At 32.4% G+C, this 19,728-nt stretch overlaps 1 protein-coding gene across 1 annotated transcript; it reads left to right on the top strand.

Annotated features, from left to right (window-relative positions):
* The first annotated feature begins 7,294 nt into the window (after positions 1-7,294).
* Positions 7,295-8,081, top strand: LOC131029946 (glycine-rich cell wall structural protein 2-like). Its single transcript, XM_059210016.1, has one exon. It carries the CDS (start codon positions 7,448-7,450, stop codon positions 7,937-7,939), a length of 492 nt encoding a protein of 163 aa, XP_059065999.1. The 5' UTR covers positions 7,295-7,447; the 3' UTR covers positions 7,940-8,081.
* The last annotated feature ends 11,647 nt before the right edge of the window (positions 8,082-19,728 follow it).

Below are 19,728 nucleotides of genomic sequence, written 5' to 3'. Positions count from 1 at the left end.
CAATTTGGAGTTGATTTCCTATCACTCATCATTATAAAATTAACTAAAACCCATTTATCTTTGTATTGAAAGGCAAACCTATTATTACACTCAAGTTTTAATAGTGGCAAGTGGGTTGATCCAATCGTTAATCGCTTATCATTTTTTAATAAATGCTCCATGTCACATGTATCTAAGTTGTTTGTGAGGTTGGTTGATTGAGCACCATGGTCTATTAATATGGCCAAATCTAGTTGCCTAAAAACTAAGCACGATGGTAGGTGGTGGGTTGCAAACATTAAAATTCTACAATCAATGATATTATTGAAAGTTTTCTCAATTTGATTACATCAAATTTTTCATCAACATTTTGGATCAAACTCTAGGATGCATTATTAGGAAGTAGAAAACAAGAGAAGATTAAAAATGTGAGGTGGGTCAACAAGATCATATATGCATTTTATTGAAGGGTTGTGCATAATGAAAACATGTGGTAGGTTCATGTTGCTCAATGATATTCTATGTTAGCTACAATGGTGTGTTGACCTCATGGGAATACATTTGTGTTAACCAACTAGTGGCAATTATCAAGTTTTTATATGGCCATTTTTTGTTTGTGGGTTAGCAGGTAGTTAACTAGGAATGCTTTGTGTTTTTGGTAGGAGTCAACTAATTTGGTTAATTACCACTTATCACTACCCATTAAGACACATATCATTAGACACGTCTTTGGTGTAACATGGATGCAATGTGCATGGAAGTTTTATATTTTCCTATTAGTATTGATGTAAATGGTTAGACTAATTTCAATGTGCATGGACCAATTCCATTGTGCCACATGGGGATTCGGTGAATGGTGTATAAGTAGCATGTGATTATTTTTATTAGCCATTTAAACCAATGAGTGACTATTTTGCAAGTCCATATGTATGCACAAGCATATTGCAAGGTACCACAACAAGTCAATAAATAAATAAGTAAATGATAAATAAATAACCATTAAATAATAATTAAATAATCAATTAAACACTAAATAAACCAAATATATAAATAGCCATGCTATATAATAAATTAATATAAACATTACTAAATCATTTTAATCCAATTATTAATCAAATAATAACCACACCACCACATCACCACAAGCAACCCGACAAAAGGGTCAAAATCGACACAAGACTCTAACCACCAACTTATGCCACAACACTACTAACAAGGTGAGCAGCTAAGCCTAGAGTATGAGAGGGAAACACATGCCATCTCTGACAACTTGCCATTAGGATAAGACACACTCAGACTTGTGGATCTAGGTGGAGTCGATGTCTGGTACCTGCAAACCTCCAACCACCACCAAACATAATACGACATATATACACCATATATACATCATAAATAATCAAGAAAGTGATAGAGAAACACAATGTCATATCATGCTCGCCATGAGTGATATGACATCATCTCTAATCACGAAGACACTAGAAGGCAATCACATACACCATAATATCAAATCAATCATCATGATCATAGAATAGGGTTAGCATAAACATAATATCCTCAAAATCCCATAAGCAGTATGATCCATCATGAATAATGAGCATATATAAACCATCAAACATAGGTCCATCATCAGTATAGTCTAAAATTTGTCTTGATCATCCACATGAATCTTCAAATAGCATATGTTCACATAAAGTATCTAGCATCATCATAGGTAAGGATAGAGTCATAAGTAATCATCAAAACATCAACCATATGTCTCAATAAGTCTATAAATGCATAAATCAAAATATGTGTTCTCAGTATATACTCTGCTCCCCTTCTTTGCTCTACTTTGTGCCTTTCTCTATGAAAGTGATGGATGCGAATGAGGAGATCTTTCCCCCAAGCTCCTATTTATAGGTGTTGTAACCTTAATTGCTCGTGTTACCCTTTTGTGGTCCCCATAATCCCCCATGACCTATAGTTGGTTTTTTCTTCACCAAACTAACCTTGTCTTTACCTTTTTTGCCTAGTCTATCCTCTCCCTTGTCAAGAGATTGTCTAATCCTTTTCTCTTTCTTTTATTTCACCCAATCTCTCGAGGGAGCATATATCACTTTTTGTATCAAGGCATGTATTGATTCAAATTTTCTTCTTTGAAAAAAAATGATAAACTACATTGTCTCAAAGAGGGCCCAAATGAAGACACCTAAAATTTTCCTAGCATAATTAAAAAAATATTTTTTATTTATTTAATTACTTCTCTTTTCTTCTATTAATTAAATGAATATTTATTTATTTAATTAATTCATTGAGTCTTTTCTAAGCCTTTTCTATCCTAATTTAAATAAATGTTTTTATTAATTTAAATTTCCTTTTTCCTAAATTAAATAAATATTTTATTTATTTAATTTATGTTGTCCTTCCTCTTTTAAATAATTATTTAATCAATTCATTAAACCTTTTTCCTCTTCCATTTATCTAAATGACAAGTGACCTATTTTCTATCTTACCCACTTCCTTTTTATTTTATTATTTCCTCTACCTACCATTCAATCTTGGCCAATCATCTTTTATCTCACCTCTTAATCATATCCCTCCTTTCTTTTGGATGTTCTTTATAAAAGAGGATTCCTCCTCTCTCTTTCAAATCAAATCTTGGAGCACACTTACACTTTGCCAAAATCATATCTTACATCAAGTTTATGTCATCACAACCGCATTCATTCGTCATTGAGCTATTGTGAAAGCATAAAAATTTGAGAGAAATCATATCAAAACAAGATAAATGGAGATAGCAAAAAAATGAAGATCAAACCCATTTGAATGTGTGAAGGTATCATTTGATTTATTTTATTATTTTGCATGTTTAATGGTTATTCATTGATGTTTTGTTGAGTTTTCTTGTAGATATAGGGTTTTGTGGTTGGAACTAGGGTTTGCAATAATGGTTCAAATTCAGTATATACAATTTGGGAAGAAGGAAATAAAGAATTAAAAGAGGAAAATAGGTCACAAAAGGAAGTAGTATCAAATTTTAGAGAAGAAACTAATTTGTTCAATCAATTACTTGAAATATGTGTAGAGGAAAATCAGTGTCTAAAGTATAATCCTCACTATACAATATATTATGTGATACAAATGATTTATTTTATTTAATTGATGAATCATATGACATACTTAAAATTTATTTCACTAAAAAGTATATGATTGAAAATAAAAATATATTTTGATCTACAATTATTTCTATCTTTAAGGATAATGACAAAGGATTCTAAAAAAATATTGGTTTTAAGATAACAGAAAGAATAGGATATGAAGGAAAAAATTTGGGAGAAAAGAAATTATAGAGAAAACTACACCAAGAGTGAGACTAAATAATGAAGGAATTTAATATGTTAGTAGAAAGAGAACTAAAATTAATATTGGAGGTATCATAAGTTTAAACAAATCATCTAAAAAAAGCAATTTATGAATTGTTCTCATTGTCATAGGAAATGATATAAAATGGAAACATGTTGTGATCTTCATTTGTTTAGTATTTGTGGATTGAAGAATCATTCTGTGAAATTGTGTTAGACCATAAAGTGGCTGAAATAATCACTAGAATATAATATACAAATAGATTATAGATGGATCAATGTATCTAATTGGCATAGGTTCACAACTATGTCCAAAATGTTGTACAAATGTAAATATTACCACAGGAAACAGAGTAACAATCATGCAACATAGAATATCATCCTATAAACCATATAATTTAATCTATATATTTTTTACCATTAAGAGCTAATTGAGTTCTATCCATGTAGAGGTACAAATTTTAAAGTTGGATAATTCATATATGTAATATTTGGAGTAGGAGAGCTCTTATACTAAGAATAGCAATTATTATTTTTGAATGTTTGTAAATTTGATTGCTAAGTTCATTAATAAACCTAAAAAATTTATAGTTTTGATCGTAGAGAGACCATTTCTTAATAATTTTTGCATTGATTGCAAATATTACTGATGAACCTAAAATAAAATAGCATTGATCACAAAGGTCATTATTGAATGGTTGTAACATTAATTGCAAATATCATTGTTGAACATAATAATTTGTAGCATTGATCAAAAAGATCATTACTAAATGGTTAAAATTTTGATTTCAAAAATCATTGTTGAGCCTAAAAGTTGTAGAACTAATTACAAAGATTAGTGTCATTGTAGCATTGATTGTAGAGACCATTACTAAAACTATGAGGATTTTTCTCACAAATATCATTCTTGAAATTGATCTCATAGATTATTTCTAAACCTATGAAGGTTTTGATAAAAACTTTCATTGTTGAAATTGATTACAAAGGTTGTTTAAAATATATGAAGGATTTAATCACAAGTATCTTTGAAAATGCTTCACATTATTTATTGATTTTTAACTATGAAATATATCTTATTTTGGACAATAATGGAGAAAATAAATTTTAGTAATTCAAAAAAAGGATTATAAGTTATTATACTTTTGAGAAGGCATTAGTGTTAAATATTCTTCGTTTGTACAAGAGCAGCTAATAAGCCTATTTATAGGTAGCCCCATCATCTAGTTAAGTTCTTTGATTAAATAAAGTTTATGGGGGGTGTTAAAAATATTAACTATATTTAATCACACTTGTTATGTAAAGTCATATCTCATACAAGAGACATATCCCTCGATCATAATAACTATTTAAGGATCTTTTGATCGATCTATTTGAATGACACAAAAATCAATTGATGGTCTCCAATTTTAACACTTGATACCATGTGGAAATATTAGTAATTTTGTTATATCTACGAAAAATCATCCTATTTTTCCCTTGCCTTCAATCATAACCAATATTAATTAATATAACTATATATTTTTTACTAAAAGGTTGATACTCACCATTTCATGAAACTTGTTTATATAATGTCTTGGTTTGTCTATCACCATAAGATAAGACAATTATATTTTTATATATTAGTATTAGATATTTTAAATATGTTTATGTAAATTAACATTATTGTTCATGATAGCTACCTATCTTAAAATATTTCAATAGATGGACTTATAGTATATAAACTAATTTGAAATAGACATAATTATAAATTATTTGGTTATTTGTATATTTTTATATATGAGTATATATATATTTGGGAAAAGATGTATAGACATTGTTTTTTTTTCATTTACTTTATCTTTTAGTGAGGAGTTAATTTCTTTTCTTTTCTCTTTATAGCCTCAACATGGCTAGCCTCAATAAAGAAGAAAAGAAAAATCCTTTGCTAAGGTTTCAAACATCATCAAAACCGAAGTGGTCCCCAATTCTTTTTGAACCGTTTACAAGGCATGATTTTTGGTGAATTTCTCTCGATAAAATATTCAAACAAAGGTAAAGTGTTCTAATCATTTGTATGCACTATCATATCTAGGATGGGTAAAACCACATCTATTGGAGGGTTGGAAAGCTTACCTAATGGAAGACCCTTGGAATATATTTCTTGCATGTTTTTTCTATGGTGCAATAACCTAGAGCCACCAAACTGTCAACTTTGACGTGAGCTTCTACATTGAACTTGTTCGAGGGCATAAAAATGGCTACTAGAAAAATCACAATAAATGCAGAAGATTAAAATCCTTCCTATTCCAAAGGATTGAAGTGACATAAGGATGGCGATAAACCACAAAAATGATACAAACTCTAATAGAGGATTGCTCTTACCATTGAATAAAAATGATACTCCAATTATGGTAATATATGAGAATGGGTTCCTTTATGAAATTGTATCCTAACGAGCTATTCTAGAATTTTCATTTACTATGGCCAAAGGAAGATGCTAACAATAAAATCTAACTCAAGACATATTAATTATATTGATTGGAACATCTTTGAAGCTTCATTTAATATATATTTGAACATAGGCTTCAATCAAGGAGTTGCACCTTGGGATTAAGGAGTTGCACCTTGGGAATATGTTTTGTGAGGTTTCATGTATTCTTTATGGAAATGTGAAGGTCATAGGGAAGTTTACTAAAATGCATACATAGGGTGCAAAATTATACATACATTTTTCTCTATTATTTTGCATACTTTATAATTTTGTGGAGCTTTAACTTGCAAGGGAAAATAGGGCTAAGGAGCTATTTTATTATGCACTTTTCATTACGTTATCATGGGTCACTTAATTATGCCCTTATAATGTTTCTTGAAATGATTTCGTGCTTTTTTCGTTATTGGCTTGCAAAAACTTATTGCTTGTCTAGATATAGGTATATGAAGGCACTCAACCTCTTCTAAAATGCCTCAAAGTTTCATATTTCTTTATAACATAATCCTTTTGACTTCTACTTTATATAACATAATTCTTTTGAGTTCTACTTTATATATCGTAAAGTTTTACAAAATAGAAGGATACAAGTAATTAATCATTTTTTGTCAATTAGCTCAGCATGTCTAGATTTCCATAAATTTATGTTAAGCATTAAGTTGAAGGTGAATGTATAAACTAACATTATCATTTATGAATAGAACATTTTCATCTTTGATCATTTGCATTATTTTTTAACGTGTTTTCTTACACCTCATAACTTTTAATATCTTAAATCAAATCAATGATTAATTTCAATTCCAATCTTTATGAACATAAAAATAAAAAAATATATTATAACAAAAAATTTTAAAAATATTCTTAAATTTTTAAAAGCCTTATACACTATGACATGATGAAAACTTAAACTTCTATTGACCTTGCAAACGACGCATTAAAAGTTTCAATTTCATGCTATCACTAATAATGCGATTTGATTGGCCATTCCATTAGAAAATTTGCCTCAAGCACGATATGTCCACTACAAATATATAAGACGCACTTGAGAGAGTTTATCCTGTTATCTCAGAAGTCAAATTACCTGTCACTTTTCGCAGAAGTATGCCGCAAATTATTTTATTGGCTTATGTTGGTTTAAAAAATGTATACTGCACCTCACAGAAAATGTGACCACTAACATATCATGGATACTCAACAATTGGTAGTCCTCACAAAGAGTTTTTAGCTTGGGAATCCCACTAAGTAGATAGATCATAGAACGAACAAAGAATGGCAATATATTTCTTAATGTAGTAAGATTTTGCTGACTTATTTGGCATACTTTATCGGTGGCCACCCACTGTCAATTAATGGAGCACTCAGCCTCCCTTCTACCACAGACACCATGCTTTGCTTTCCACCACACAAAAAAAACTATTCAATAAATTTGACACGTTAGTTTAACTTTTGGACCATTTTTAAGTCTATAAAAGCACATGCATTCACTTCTCATTAGCAGAGCACTGGATTTTACAGACCATATTCGTAGTTCAGTTAAGTTGCACTTTTGTTCCATATATCCATTCATAAGCTTTTGGAAGTCTGTAAGGAAACAGATATTCGAGCTTATTTCATTTATTGTGAAGGTCTTAGTACTTAGTAGAAGCTTGAGTTAAATATAATGTGGAATCCCAAGTCACTTGTTCTGGTCGTTACGACCGCTCTTGTGTTTGCATGCATTGTGGAGGGACGGATTGTACGAAGTGATCTGGGCCTCAGCCTCGGCGGAGACGGAGGCTTGGGTGTAGGGGTAGGGTTGGGCGTGGGGGCAGGCCTAGGTCTGGGTGGAAGTGGAAGCGGTTCTGGGTCTGGGTCTGGTTCCGGTTCTGGTTCGGGATCAGGTTCAGGATCAGGATCGGGCTCAGGCTCAGGAGCGGGTTCTGGGGCTGCTTCTGGAGCTGGGTCATATGCGGGTTCGGGAGCAGGCAGCCATGGCGGCGGTCAGGGTGGTGGGTACGGTGCAGGTTCTAGTAGTGGGCATGGTGAAGGCGGTGGCAGCGGCTATGGTTCGGGGTCTGGGTCTGGTAGTGGCTATGGAGGCGGTTCGGGAAGTGGCTCGGGTTACGGGGCTGGGTCTGGATCTGGCGCCGGCAATGGTGGAGGAGGTTACTAAATTCATGCCACAGTTTGCTTGTCATTAGACGTAAATAAGTCTCCGTGTCGTGCACTGCATTGTCACTGTGCGGACGTATAAAATATATAGAAATAATAACCTATAATACTATCTTAATGGCAGATTTCCTTGTGTTATGTTATTTCCTCTCTGAGTATGTTGTCTCCTCTCTTATATGCAAATATATATAACTTGTTTGCTTCACCTTTAACAGTGAATACGAGACATATCTTTTAAACTGATACGTTTCTCTGTAAAGCTGAGAAATATAAATCGTTCATTTGAAAACACAAAATTATTAATGTTTTTTATTACTTATGGGCTGTGTGCCAATTTAGTTTGTTATCAGTTATGGTGTGCAAGTCAGTTTGGTTGTTATTAGAAATGTACTTTACTAGTAGTGACTGTTTATTCGATTTTAATTTTGCTACTATTTGAAGGCTTTGTCTTTTTAATTGGGTGTGGGGTTCACATGGCTCATTAGTGTTCTTAATGGTTCTGCTGATGTAATTTGAAATCAGGGTCTTTTTCTTACTTAATCTATCAAAAATGAAAAAATTATCAAAGTCACAAAAATATATGAAAGTCAAATGAAATATACAAAAAAAAATAGCTTCTCAATAAATTAATAATATCAATTAATAATATCAATGTATGAAATATACAAACAATGAAATTGAAGATCAAATCACACATACCCATTTGTCTATGGAAAGCCTTCACAAACAATCTATGGAATAAGAGATCCAGCAAAGGATTGGTAATTAGCATATATATATATATATAGGTTATCATGGCCCATACATTTATAATACTAAACTATCATGAAAAAGATTGATAACTGATTTTGGTTGAAAATTTTATCTTTTTTCAATTTGTTCAAAAACATCTCTCCTTAAACTTGATTGTTTTGATAAGAAATTTTAGCTCAGTTTCCATTAAAATTATAAATAGTTATATGATAAATTCAAAACTAATTACATATATTTACATAAAAGAAAAAAAAACTATATTTGATTTTAAAATATACATAATATTAATTAAAAAATTAAAAATATTTAATCAATTAAAACTATATTATAAAAATATAATCACACAAGTAACATTTAAAATTATAAAACTATAAAAAATTATAAAAAAATAGGGATGACCCTTTGGTGAAATGGTGGGGCTTTTTGCCTTAGTGCCTATAACCTAGGTGCAAAGCCCATGGGTTTGTCTCTGCCGTATTAAAAATGGAGTACCCTTACCTTGGGGAGAACCTTGGAAAAATAGTTGGGCTTCATTCCTATAGTGCTTACATCCTTGCTTCAAACCATTAATTTAAATACCATATGTTGGTTTTTGACAAAAAAAAATAGACACACTAATAATACAAATAATAATAAGACTGAAAACGTGAATCACAAAGTTTCTTGTGATAAAAAATGCTCCCACGCGGAGCGATGAGGAAGGAGAGTGGCGGGAGGTTTTGGGGAAGAAAGTCATGAGGCGCCGGAATTCTCAAAAGATTTCTTCAAGTGCTAATATTTTAGGAAATAATGGTTGTCCTCTTCTGAGTAGCACCAAATATGAGTGTTTCTCGCCATCTCTCCCCAACTCATCCAACATTGTCGATTGCTTTGTGAGAAAATTTTGTAATTATAGAAGGATTTTGAATGGTAGATGGTTAAATTCAAATCAATATGGCTTTTTGCAACCACAAAGGCTATCATAGGGTGATCATCATAGCCCTAGGGTTTTTTCTAACCCTCCCACAAATTTCCTCCCTAAGCAGACAAATAAGGGAGATAAGATAGCTTTTCCTCCAGTGTTAGCTAATTCCGGTCAATTTGTAATGCCTAAGAAACAACAAGATAGGAAGGTCATTAAATTACATCCAGACCTCCTGCAAGATTATTGGAATTTCTGTAACAATAAGGGTATTATTGCTTACTCGAATGGGCAAGATCAAACCTTTGATGAAATGAAGGAATGGTGGAAGGAGGAATTCTCTAATCAGGTAAGTATTTCTAACCTAGGTTTTAACTGCTTTCTCATTACCTGTAATAATTCAAATATCAAAAAGGAAATTTTGGTGTGTGAAGTAAAATTGATAGAGGATATGTTTTTCAATGTTTTGATTGGATGTTGAATTTCAACCCTAAAACCTTCAAATTTAAGAAAGTTGTGAAGTGGGTTAATATAGGCCCTTTGCTGGTAGAATTTCATTGTCCTAAAATCATGGATTTCATAGAATTGTAACTAGGAGCTTTCCTAGGAGTAGAAGGTATCTTGCATAAGGATATGGAAAAGGATATAAAACGTCTTCTACAATTCGATTTTGAAACCCCAAATTTGAACCCCATTGAGTTAATATTTGAGAAGGGTAGTTGGTGTATATCTCCCTCACTTTACAAAGGAAAAATTGACGCCACTAATATCTTTATTCGAAACCCCCATTGTAGGGAACTAATCTCTGAAAGTAATACATCTCCCTCCAACTTAGGTGGCAGAAATAAACCGAATTCTGCAAAAGGGGTCTTCCGTCGACCTCTAGGAAAATTTCAAGGGCAGATAATGTAAATGGTAGTCCTAACAAGTCTCGCCTGAAAAAACAAGGATTCAGTGTGCCCCCAGAAAGGTAAGGGTTCTCCAATGTGCCCAAATGATATACCAATAACATCGCCAGTTGTATCATCTCCCACAGTAGGTGAGAATTTATGTCATGGAAATATAACTTCTGAGGCTTGTACCAAAAGTTGAAGCACTAGTTCTCCTAAGAACAGGGACGAGAGGCAATCAGCCTCAGATATCAAGGAAGAATTGCAAAAATTGTTGTTAGGAGCGGAGGAATTCAAAGTGAATGTGCAGGAGAAACTAGAGTTATTGGATCAACAAGTTGTCCTAGATCATAATGTAGTTAAGTACCCCGATCTGGAGGAGATAGATGATATCAGATTAAGGGTTGATTGCCTCTTTAAGCAGTTTACGGTTTTGGAAGAGGCTATAGGAGAAGGAGATCGGGAAGGGGATCAAACAATAGATGGTGATGAAGGGACTATAGGAGGAGGTAAGTTGGGGATAGGTAACTTTTTAGAAGGCAAGACTAAACCAAATTGCGGTTTTTCCTCGAAAAAGAGAGGAAGGAAATCTACAATCGACCTTAAAAATATTGGCGGAGAAACAATAGGACAAGCCAAAATAACCTCAATTCTGAATGTACAGAAGGGGAAGTTCCTTCCCATTCAACCATGAAAATCATTACGTGGAATGTTAGGGGCATGAATGCCCCTAAAAAGCAATGCATTCTAAAGAATTGCAGGGTAAAAGTACAAAGTTGTGTCACACTTTTATAAAGGAAATGGCCAATGTTGATTAAACTTTTTAAATTAAATCAATAGAAAGTGAAATATATGTTTTGAATTTTGAAATGATGAAAACTAATAAAATTTATATTCTTTTGTCTATTTTATGTTTGTAATTTTCACAAAAATTTAAAAAATTATTTGAATGTAGTTTTTTATAAAGTAAACACTATAATTTAGTTGCTAATAAAATGTTGAAATTGAAGTTACACAAGCCACCACACTTTATTTAGTAAATTTTACCTTCTTTCCTTCAATTTTTTTGTGTATATTGATAACTTGAAACTTTAGTGCATTGATATATTTTTTACTATTTTTTATACATATATATTTTTCAATAAATTTGAAAAGTTACGTGTATTGAAATATAACTTTTTACAATTCCCACCACCTTTTTTCTTAATTATTTATCCAAAATACAAAATTATTATATCATCTTGGCATAGATTCTTTTCTCTACTGCATAATCATTTTTTTTTTAAATTAAGTAAATTTTAGTATTTTTCCTTGGCAAGATAATCAACCTTTTATTTTAGTGTTGATAACCTACTTTCAATAGAAATAAAATACAAAATATAAAAACTAATTAAAATATTAAAAGGTATATATTTTGAAAAATTCACTAATAGATCTATTAAAGGGTATTTTTATATTTCAAAAAAAATGTTATTTATAAGAGTAGGATTTGCTGAAACATCAAGTTTTTTTTATTTTTTATTTTTTGGGTAATTGGACCCAAAGTGGTATAAAATATACATTTAGTAGACACTTCCAATTGAAAAAGTTGTGGCCCATATATAACTTAGCTATAATGAACTATATAGACCATATGTTTGACTAAACTTAATTTTTAGTTAGAATTACTTAAATTCACTTGTGCTAACAAGTTGGTCTGAAACATGACAAAGTTTTGTGCTTTTACCCTGCATCCTTACCTCAAAAGCGAAATTAACTTTAGTTAGGGAGACCAAGTTAAACCAAACTAAGATTGAAATTTTTTGTAAAATGTTAGGCTATCTAGATTGGGAAGCGATCCCTACAGAAGGACCCTCTGGGGTATGGGTATCATCTAGGACCCAAAGCGGATCTCAATTGATATCTTATCAAGCAATAGATTTTGGATATGCTCCTTTGTTAAACATTTTAGTTGTAATCTGAACTTCACCCTCTTCAATATTTGTGGCCCCATCCTTACACATGAAAAGATAATAGTATGGAATGAAATAGGTTAGGTATTAGCATCACACCCGGAGTGGAATTGTGTTTTAGGGGGGGGACTTCAATGCCATAGTAGACCTTTCAGAAAAATACAGGGGTCTTAGGAGCGAACCCAAGCTTTCATGGATTTTAGGAATTGGATCAATTATCACAATATGATAAATATCAATACTCATAATTTGGTTCCTTCACCTGGAACAATAGAAGGCAGGGGTTCTGCAATATTGTTGAGAGATTGGATAGGTTCCTTTTCAAAGGCAATATCTTAGATTTTCATTACCTTCTTAAGGCTTCTATCCTCCCCATTTTAGGCTCAAATCATTTCTCGATCCAACTAACCATTGAGGAGGACTTAAAATCTAAGAGGTGTCCTTTCAAATTTGAAAAAATGTGGATGAAAAATGAATCTTTCCTGGAGAATGTAGAAAGATGGTGGAAAGAGGTAGATGTCTTGAGATCAAAACTATTGTTTTGTAACCAAAATTAAATATATAAAGAGAAAACTACTCCAATGGAATAAGGATATATTTGGTGATATCTTTTCCTCTAAGAAGGCTATAGAATCTGACTTGGCCCTTCTAAATGATAAAATCATTAGAGAAGGAATGGATCAAGACAACTACTTGAAAGAAAAGGAGATACTCCTAAAATACGAAGATATCTTGTCTAAGGAAGAAATCTTCTGGAGGCAGAAATCCAGAGAAACATGGATCACAGAAGGTGACCAAAATACCAAATTCTTTCATGCCTCTGCAAAGATTAGAAACATGATTAACAAAATAACCCATATTAGGGGTGAATCGGGGTTCATATTAAATGAGCCTGGGGACATTGCAGCAGAAGTAGTATCTTTCTTTCAAAGGCTTCTAAGTAATGAGATGACCTTTGATTTAACAACTCAATCCAACCTGCTTAATAACATCCACAAATTAATTACTGACAACCAAAACAACTTATTAAACCAGAAATTCACCAAATAGGAAATAGAGGAGGCTTTATTTCAGCTCCATCTAGATAAGGCCCCTAGCCCAAATGGATTCCTTGCATTCTTTTTTAAGGCTTATTGGCACTTTGTAGGTTATGAGTTGGTAGAAGCCCTAGAAGGGGCCAGAAGCTTAGGTAGATTCCTTAAATAAATAAATAACGCCTTCTTAGCACTTATCCCCAAAAAGGAGAATGTGGATAGTATGATTGACCTTAGACCTATATCACTCTGCAATACTATATATAAGGTTTTCTCAAAGGCGTTGGTCAATTAACTTAATCCTTTGCTATCAAATATCATATCAGAAGAGCAAACTAGTTTTGTTCCTGGCAGATCCATCTTCGATGGGGTCATCATTACTCAGAAGGCTATCTATTCTATCCAACACAATTATTAGCCCCGTATGCTGATGAAATTAGATATTAGGAAAGAATACGACATGGTAAATTAGAGATTTCTATGTAAATGCTTAGAGGCTTTTAGATTTAGTAGGTCATCGATTAATCTAATTCTTGAATGTATCTCAAGTCCCAAGGTCTCAGTTTTAGTTAATGGAGCTCCCGAAGGCTTCTTTAAAATCTCATGGGGTCTGATACAAGGGGATCCACTATCCCCCTTACTCTTTATCATCATGGAAGAATTCATAGGAAGGACCATTCAAAAAGCTCAGGTGTTGGGTAGGGTGTATGCACAAAGTTGTGGTACCAAAAAGGTACCACACTTAAAAAAAAAAATTAAATTATCATAAGGTGCACGCCATATAACCTTTTCAAACCATAACAAAACATAAGTCCAAATTTTGGATACATTCTGCACTCCCAAACCCGCATTTTGGTGATTTGGGGTGCCATTTTCTTGCGCTCGCCCTTTATAGAAGCTTGATAGTGGGCACTAAGTTGTCCATCTCTCATCAAAATGTCGCCATGCCATCGAAGAGCTTGAAGAGGTATGTATTTTTTTTTTATTATTGTTATTTTTTTATTAATTTAAAGATTAAACTAGGTTTCTTGATTTAAATTTATTTTGGGTACCTGAAAGAAGTTGTGTCCACTTTTTGGCCAAAAAGTGGAAGTTTTTTCCCATTTTTTTCAATTTCATCTTGTTTGACCTAAATATTTGAGGCACTTAAAGAATGAATCTTGAAAAAATTCGTTACTAGAAAATGTAGTGCTCAAAGTCTACTTTCCAAATATATAGTTTATTTTAATACCCATATCTTAAAAATGAAGTTTGAATAGGCTTTACTAAAACCTATAGTTTAAAAGTCACTTTTCAAGACCATACCATGCCCGTGTACGGCAAGCATAATTTGACCTAAATGAAATTATTTTTATAAATCCTTTTGGGAAAAAATCTATAACTCACTCACCTTTGATGAGAATATTTTTTTGTAATTTTTTTCAGCATATGTTTTTTTTGTTAATTTTTTATTGGGCATAATCATTGTTTTAAAAAATTCTTGTGTACGGCAAGCATAATTTGACCTAAACTTAACATTTTTTGGTTTTTTTTTTTTTTAAACTATATAGAATTGTCTCTAGTTTGATTCCAGGTAAAAAAAATTTCAAAAAACTAAGAGACAAAAAAGTTATTAAAAAACTAAAAAACCATGTTATTTCAAGTTTATAGACCTCTTTCATTAGTAATTATTTAAAAATGAAAATATTGCTCAATTTTTTAAAACAATTATATATTTCGAATCTAGATAGTCTCTACTATAATGGGTTTTCATTGTCTAAAAAAATTCTGAAAATTTGGTGTTCAAATATATTTTTGAAGCCATTATTTTCTATGAAGATTGATTTGGCCTTCAAGTTGCAGGTCAAACCAGGTCCAAGCCAAAGGTTCGGCTCTCCAAGACATTTCCCAAGCCAAAATTGAAGCTACAACTGAACCAAAGTTTGAAATTTTTAAAAACGGGATCCCATTTCGTTTTTTAAAATAATTAAAAAAACATTTAGCAAACAGGATCCCATTTTGAAACAGGATATTACGAAACGGGATCCCGTTTCTTTTTTTAAAATAATTAAAAAAGCATTTAGCAAACGGGAAACGGGATCCTGTTTCCCTTTTTTTTTCTTTTTTTTAAAAATAAACTATATACATTTTTTTTTAAAACAAACTATATACACATGAAATATAACATCTAAGTTTAAGTCACATTTCCCTTTGTATTTTTCCTTTCTTATACTTTAAGTTATATTTCATGTATATATTGGCAGGATGTTTGAGAGTGGTTTCAAATCTCTAGGAGTTATAACACAGATTCTAGATTTTAGAAGATCTTATAAATTGTGACGTAATAGGACCTATAATGTCATAATACAACCTATTATGTCATAATAAGTCTCATTGTGACATAATAGGTCCTAATGTGTCATAACAGGTCCTATTGTGACATAATAGGTCCTATTGTGTCATAATAGGTCCTATTATGACATAATACGACCTATTAAGTCATAATAGGTCCTATTATGTCATAAGACCCCTCAAAAGGACCTATTATGACATTATACCTCTTAATAGGAACTATTATGACTTAAGACCCCTTAGTAGGACCTATTATGTAATGTCATAAGACCCCTTAAGAGGACATGTCATGTCATAATAGGTCCTATTATGTCATAAGACCCCTTAAGAGGATGTATTATGATATTATACCCCTTAGTAGGACCTATTGAAGGGTATTATGTCATAATAGGACTGATTATGACATAATAGGACCTATGATGACATAATAGGTCATATTATGTCATCATATGTCCTATTATGACATCACAGGTCATATTATGTCATAAAATCCCTTAAGAGGACCTATTATGACTTTATACCCCTTAGTAGGACTTGTTAAGGGGTATTATGTCATAACAAGACCTATTGTGATATAATAGGACCTATAATGTCATAATAAGACCTATAATGTCATAATACGACCTATTATGTAATAATAGGTCTCATTGTGACATAATAGGTCCTTTTGTGTCATAATACCCTTTAAGAGGACCTATTATGACATTATACCTCTTACTAGGACCTATTATGACATAAGACCCCTTAGTAGGACCTATTATGACATAATAGGATCGATTATCATATAATAGGACCTATTATGTCATATAGGTCCTATAATGTCATAAGACCCCTTAAGAGAACCTGTCATGTCATAATTGGTCCTATAATGTTATAAGACCCCTTAAGAGGACCTAGTATAACATTATGCCCCTTAGTAGGACTTGTTAAAGGGTATTATGTCATAAAAGGACCAATTATGACATAATAGGATCTATGATGATGTAATAGGTCCTATTATGTCACTGTAGGTCCTATTATGACATCATAGGTCATATTATGTCATAAAACCCATTAAGAGGACCTATTATGACTTTATACCCCTTACTAGGACATGTTAAGGGGTATTATGTCATAATAGGACCTATTGCGACATAATAGGACCTATAATGTCATAATACGACCTGTTATCTCATAATAGGTCCCACTGTGACATAATAGGTCCTATTATGACATAATACGACTTATTATGTCATAATATGACCTATTATGTCATAAGAGGACCTATTATGACATAAGACCCCTTAATAGGACCTATTATGACATAAGACCCCTTAATAGGACCTATTATGACATATGTAGAGAAAGATAAGTTGGTTGGAAGAGAGAGATGGTATGTTTAGAGAGAGTTGAGGGGTATTTTGTCATAACAGGACCTATTGTGACATAATAGGACCTATAATGTCATAATATAACCTATTATATCATAATAGGTCATATTGTGACATAATATGTCTTGTTATGCTATAATAGGTCCTATTGTGACATAATACGACCTATTATGTCATAAGACCCCTTAAGAAGACCTATTATGACATTATACCTCTTACTAGGACCTATTATGACATAAGACCCCTTAGTAGGACCTATTATGACATAATATGATCGATTATCACATAATAGGACCTATTATGTCATAATAGGTCCTATTATGTCATAAGACCCCTTAAGAGGACCTATTATGACATTATACCTTTTAGTAGGACCTATTATGACATAAGACGGACCTTAGTAGGACTTATTATGACATAATAGGGTTGATTATCACAAAATAGGACCTATTATGTCATAATAGGTCCTATGATGTCATAAGACCCCTTAAGAGGCCCTGTCATGTCATAATAGGTCCTATTATGTCATAAGACCCCTTAAGAGGACCTATTATGACATTATACCCCTTACTAGGACCTGTTAAAGGGTATTATGACACAATAGGCCCAATAATGACATAATAGGATCTATGATGATGTAATAGGTCATATTATGTCATCATAGGTCCTATTATGACATCATAGGTCATATTATGTCATAAAACCCCTTAAGAGGACTTGTTATGACTTTATACCCCTTACTAGGACTTGTTAAGGGGTATTGTGTCATAATAGGACCTATTGTGACATAATAGGACCTATAATGTCATAATATGACCTACTATGTCATAATAGGTCCCATTGTGACATAATAGGCCCTATTATGACATAATATGACCTATTATGTCATAAGACCCCTTAAGAGGACCTATTATGACATTATACCTCTTACTAGGACCTATTATGACATAAGACCCCTTAGTAGGACCTGTTATGACATATGTAGAAAAAGATAAGTTGGTTGAGAGAGAGAGATGGTAATTTTGGAGAGAGTTAAGGGGTATTATGTCATAACATGACCTATTGTGACATAATGGGACCTATAATGTCATAATACGACCTATTATGTCATAATAGGTCACATTGTGACATAATAGGACCTATAATGTCATAATACGACCTATTATGTCATAATAGGTCACATTGTGACATAATAGGACCTATTGTGACATAATAGGTCCTATTGTGACATAATACGACCTATTATGTCATAATAGTGTCCTATTATGTCATAAGACCCCTTAAGAGGACCTATTATGACATTATACCCCTTAGTAGGACCTGTTAAAGGGTACTATGTTGTAATAGGACTAATAATGACATAATAAGATCTATGATGATGTAATAGGTCCTATTATATCATCATAGGTCCTATTATGACATCATAGGACATATTATGTCATAAAACCCCTTAAGAAGACCTATTATTACTTTATACACCTTACTAGGACTTGTTAAGGGGTATTATGTCATAATAGGACCTATTGTGACATAATAGGACCTATAATGTCATAATGCGACCTATTATGTCATAATAGGTCCCATTGTGACATAATAGGTCCTATTATGACATAATATGACCTATTATGATAGAATAGGTCCTATTATGTCATAAGACCCCTTAAGAGGATCTATTAAGACATTATACATCTTACTAGAACCTATTATGACATAAGACACCTTAGTAGGACCTATTATGACATATGTAGAGAAAGATAAGTTGGTTGGGAGAGAGAGATGGTACGTTAAGAGAGAGGTAGAGATGTATATATAGAGAAATATAGGTAGGTAGGGAGTAAGGGGAGGTGTATAGAGATAGCGAAGATAAAGAGTAAAGAGTTAAGGACGTGAGAGATAGGTAGAGACATACTTTTAGATTTTGGGAGAGAGGGGAAAAAGTGAGACAGAAAGGGAAAAAAAGACAAAGAGAAATGTGACTTATATATAAATTTTATATTTCATGTATATATAGCTTGTATTTTTTATAAAAAAATTTTAAAAAAGGAAACGAGATCTCGTTTCTTAGATCTAGACTTGGGATCCCGAAGCTAAACGGGATCTCATTTCAAATTTTGGCTCGGGATCCTGATGTGAAATGGGATCCTGTTTCGTTTCTAATGCGCTCCATGAGATTTTCCATTTTTTTCTAAGTGTAAAACTTCCACACTAAGTGGACACAACTTTGTGCACTTACCCTTTTCATTATCAAGAAATGAGATTAGACAAGAAAATGTTGAAAACACTCAATCACCTCCTCATGAAGACCATATTGAAGAAGAAGCACATCAAGAACCTCCTACAATCCCTAGACATCCCATAGGTACACAAGAAAACCTATTAGATCAAATAGAAAATAGCCAAAAAGATCTTGAAGGTTTAATCACAAGGCTAAAAGATCCCACTAGAAGAAACTCCCATAGGACAAACCTTGCCAGTTCTTTGCAATCTCTTGTATCTCACATGCAATTTGTGAGTGGGCAAATAAATTTTTGGTCTAGTAAGAAGGAAGAACAAAAGCAA

The sequence above is a fragment of the Cryptomeria japonica genome, chromosome 8 (genome assembly GCF_030272615.1).
Source record: "Cryptomeria japonica chromosome 8, Sugi_1.0, whole genome shotgun sequence".
NCBI classification, from domain to species: Eukaryota; Viridiplantae; Streptophyta; class Pinopsida; order Cupressales; family Cupressaceae; genus Cryptomeria; species Cryptomeria japonica.
This window is presented reverse-complemented; position numbering and strand designations above follow the sequence as displayed.

Bases quoted from the DNA above. Each gene is read 5' to 3' on its own strand.
- LOC131029946 (XM_059210016.1), top strand. From the start codon at position 7,448: ATGTGGAATCCCAAGTCACTTGTTCTGGTCGTTACGACCGCTCTTGTG.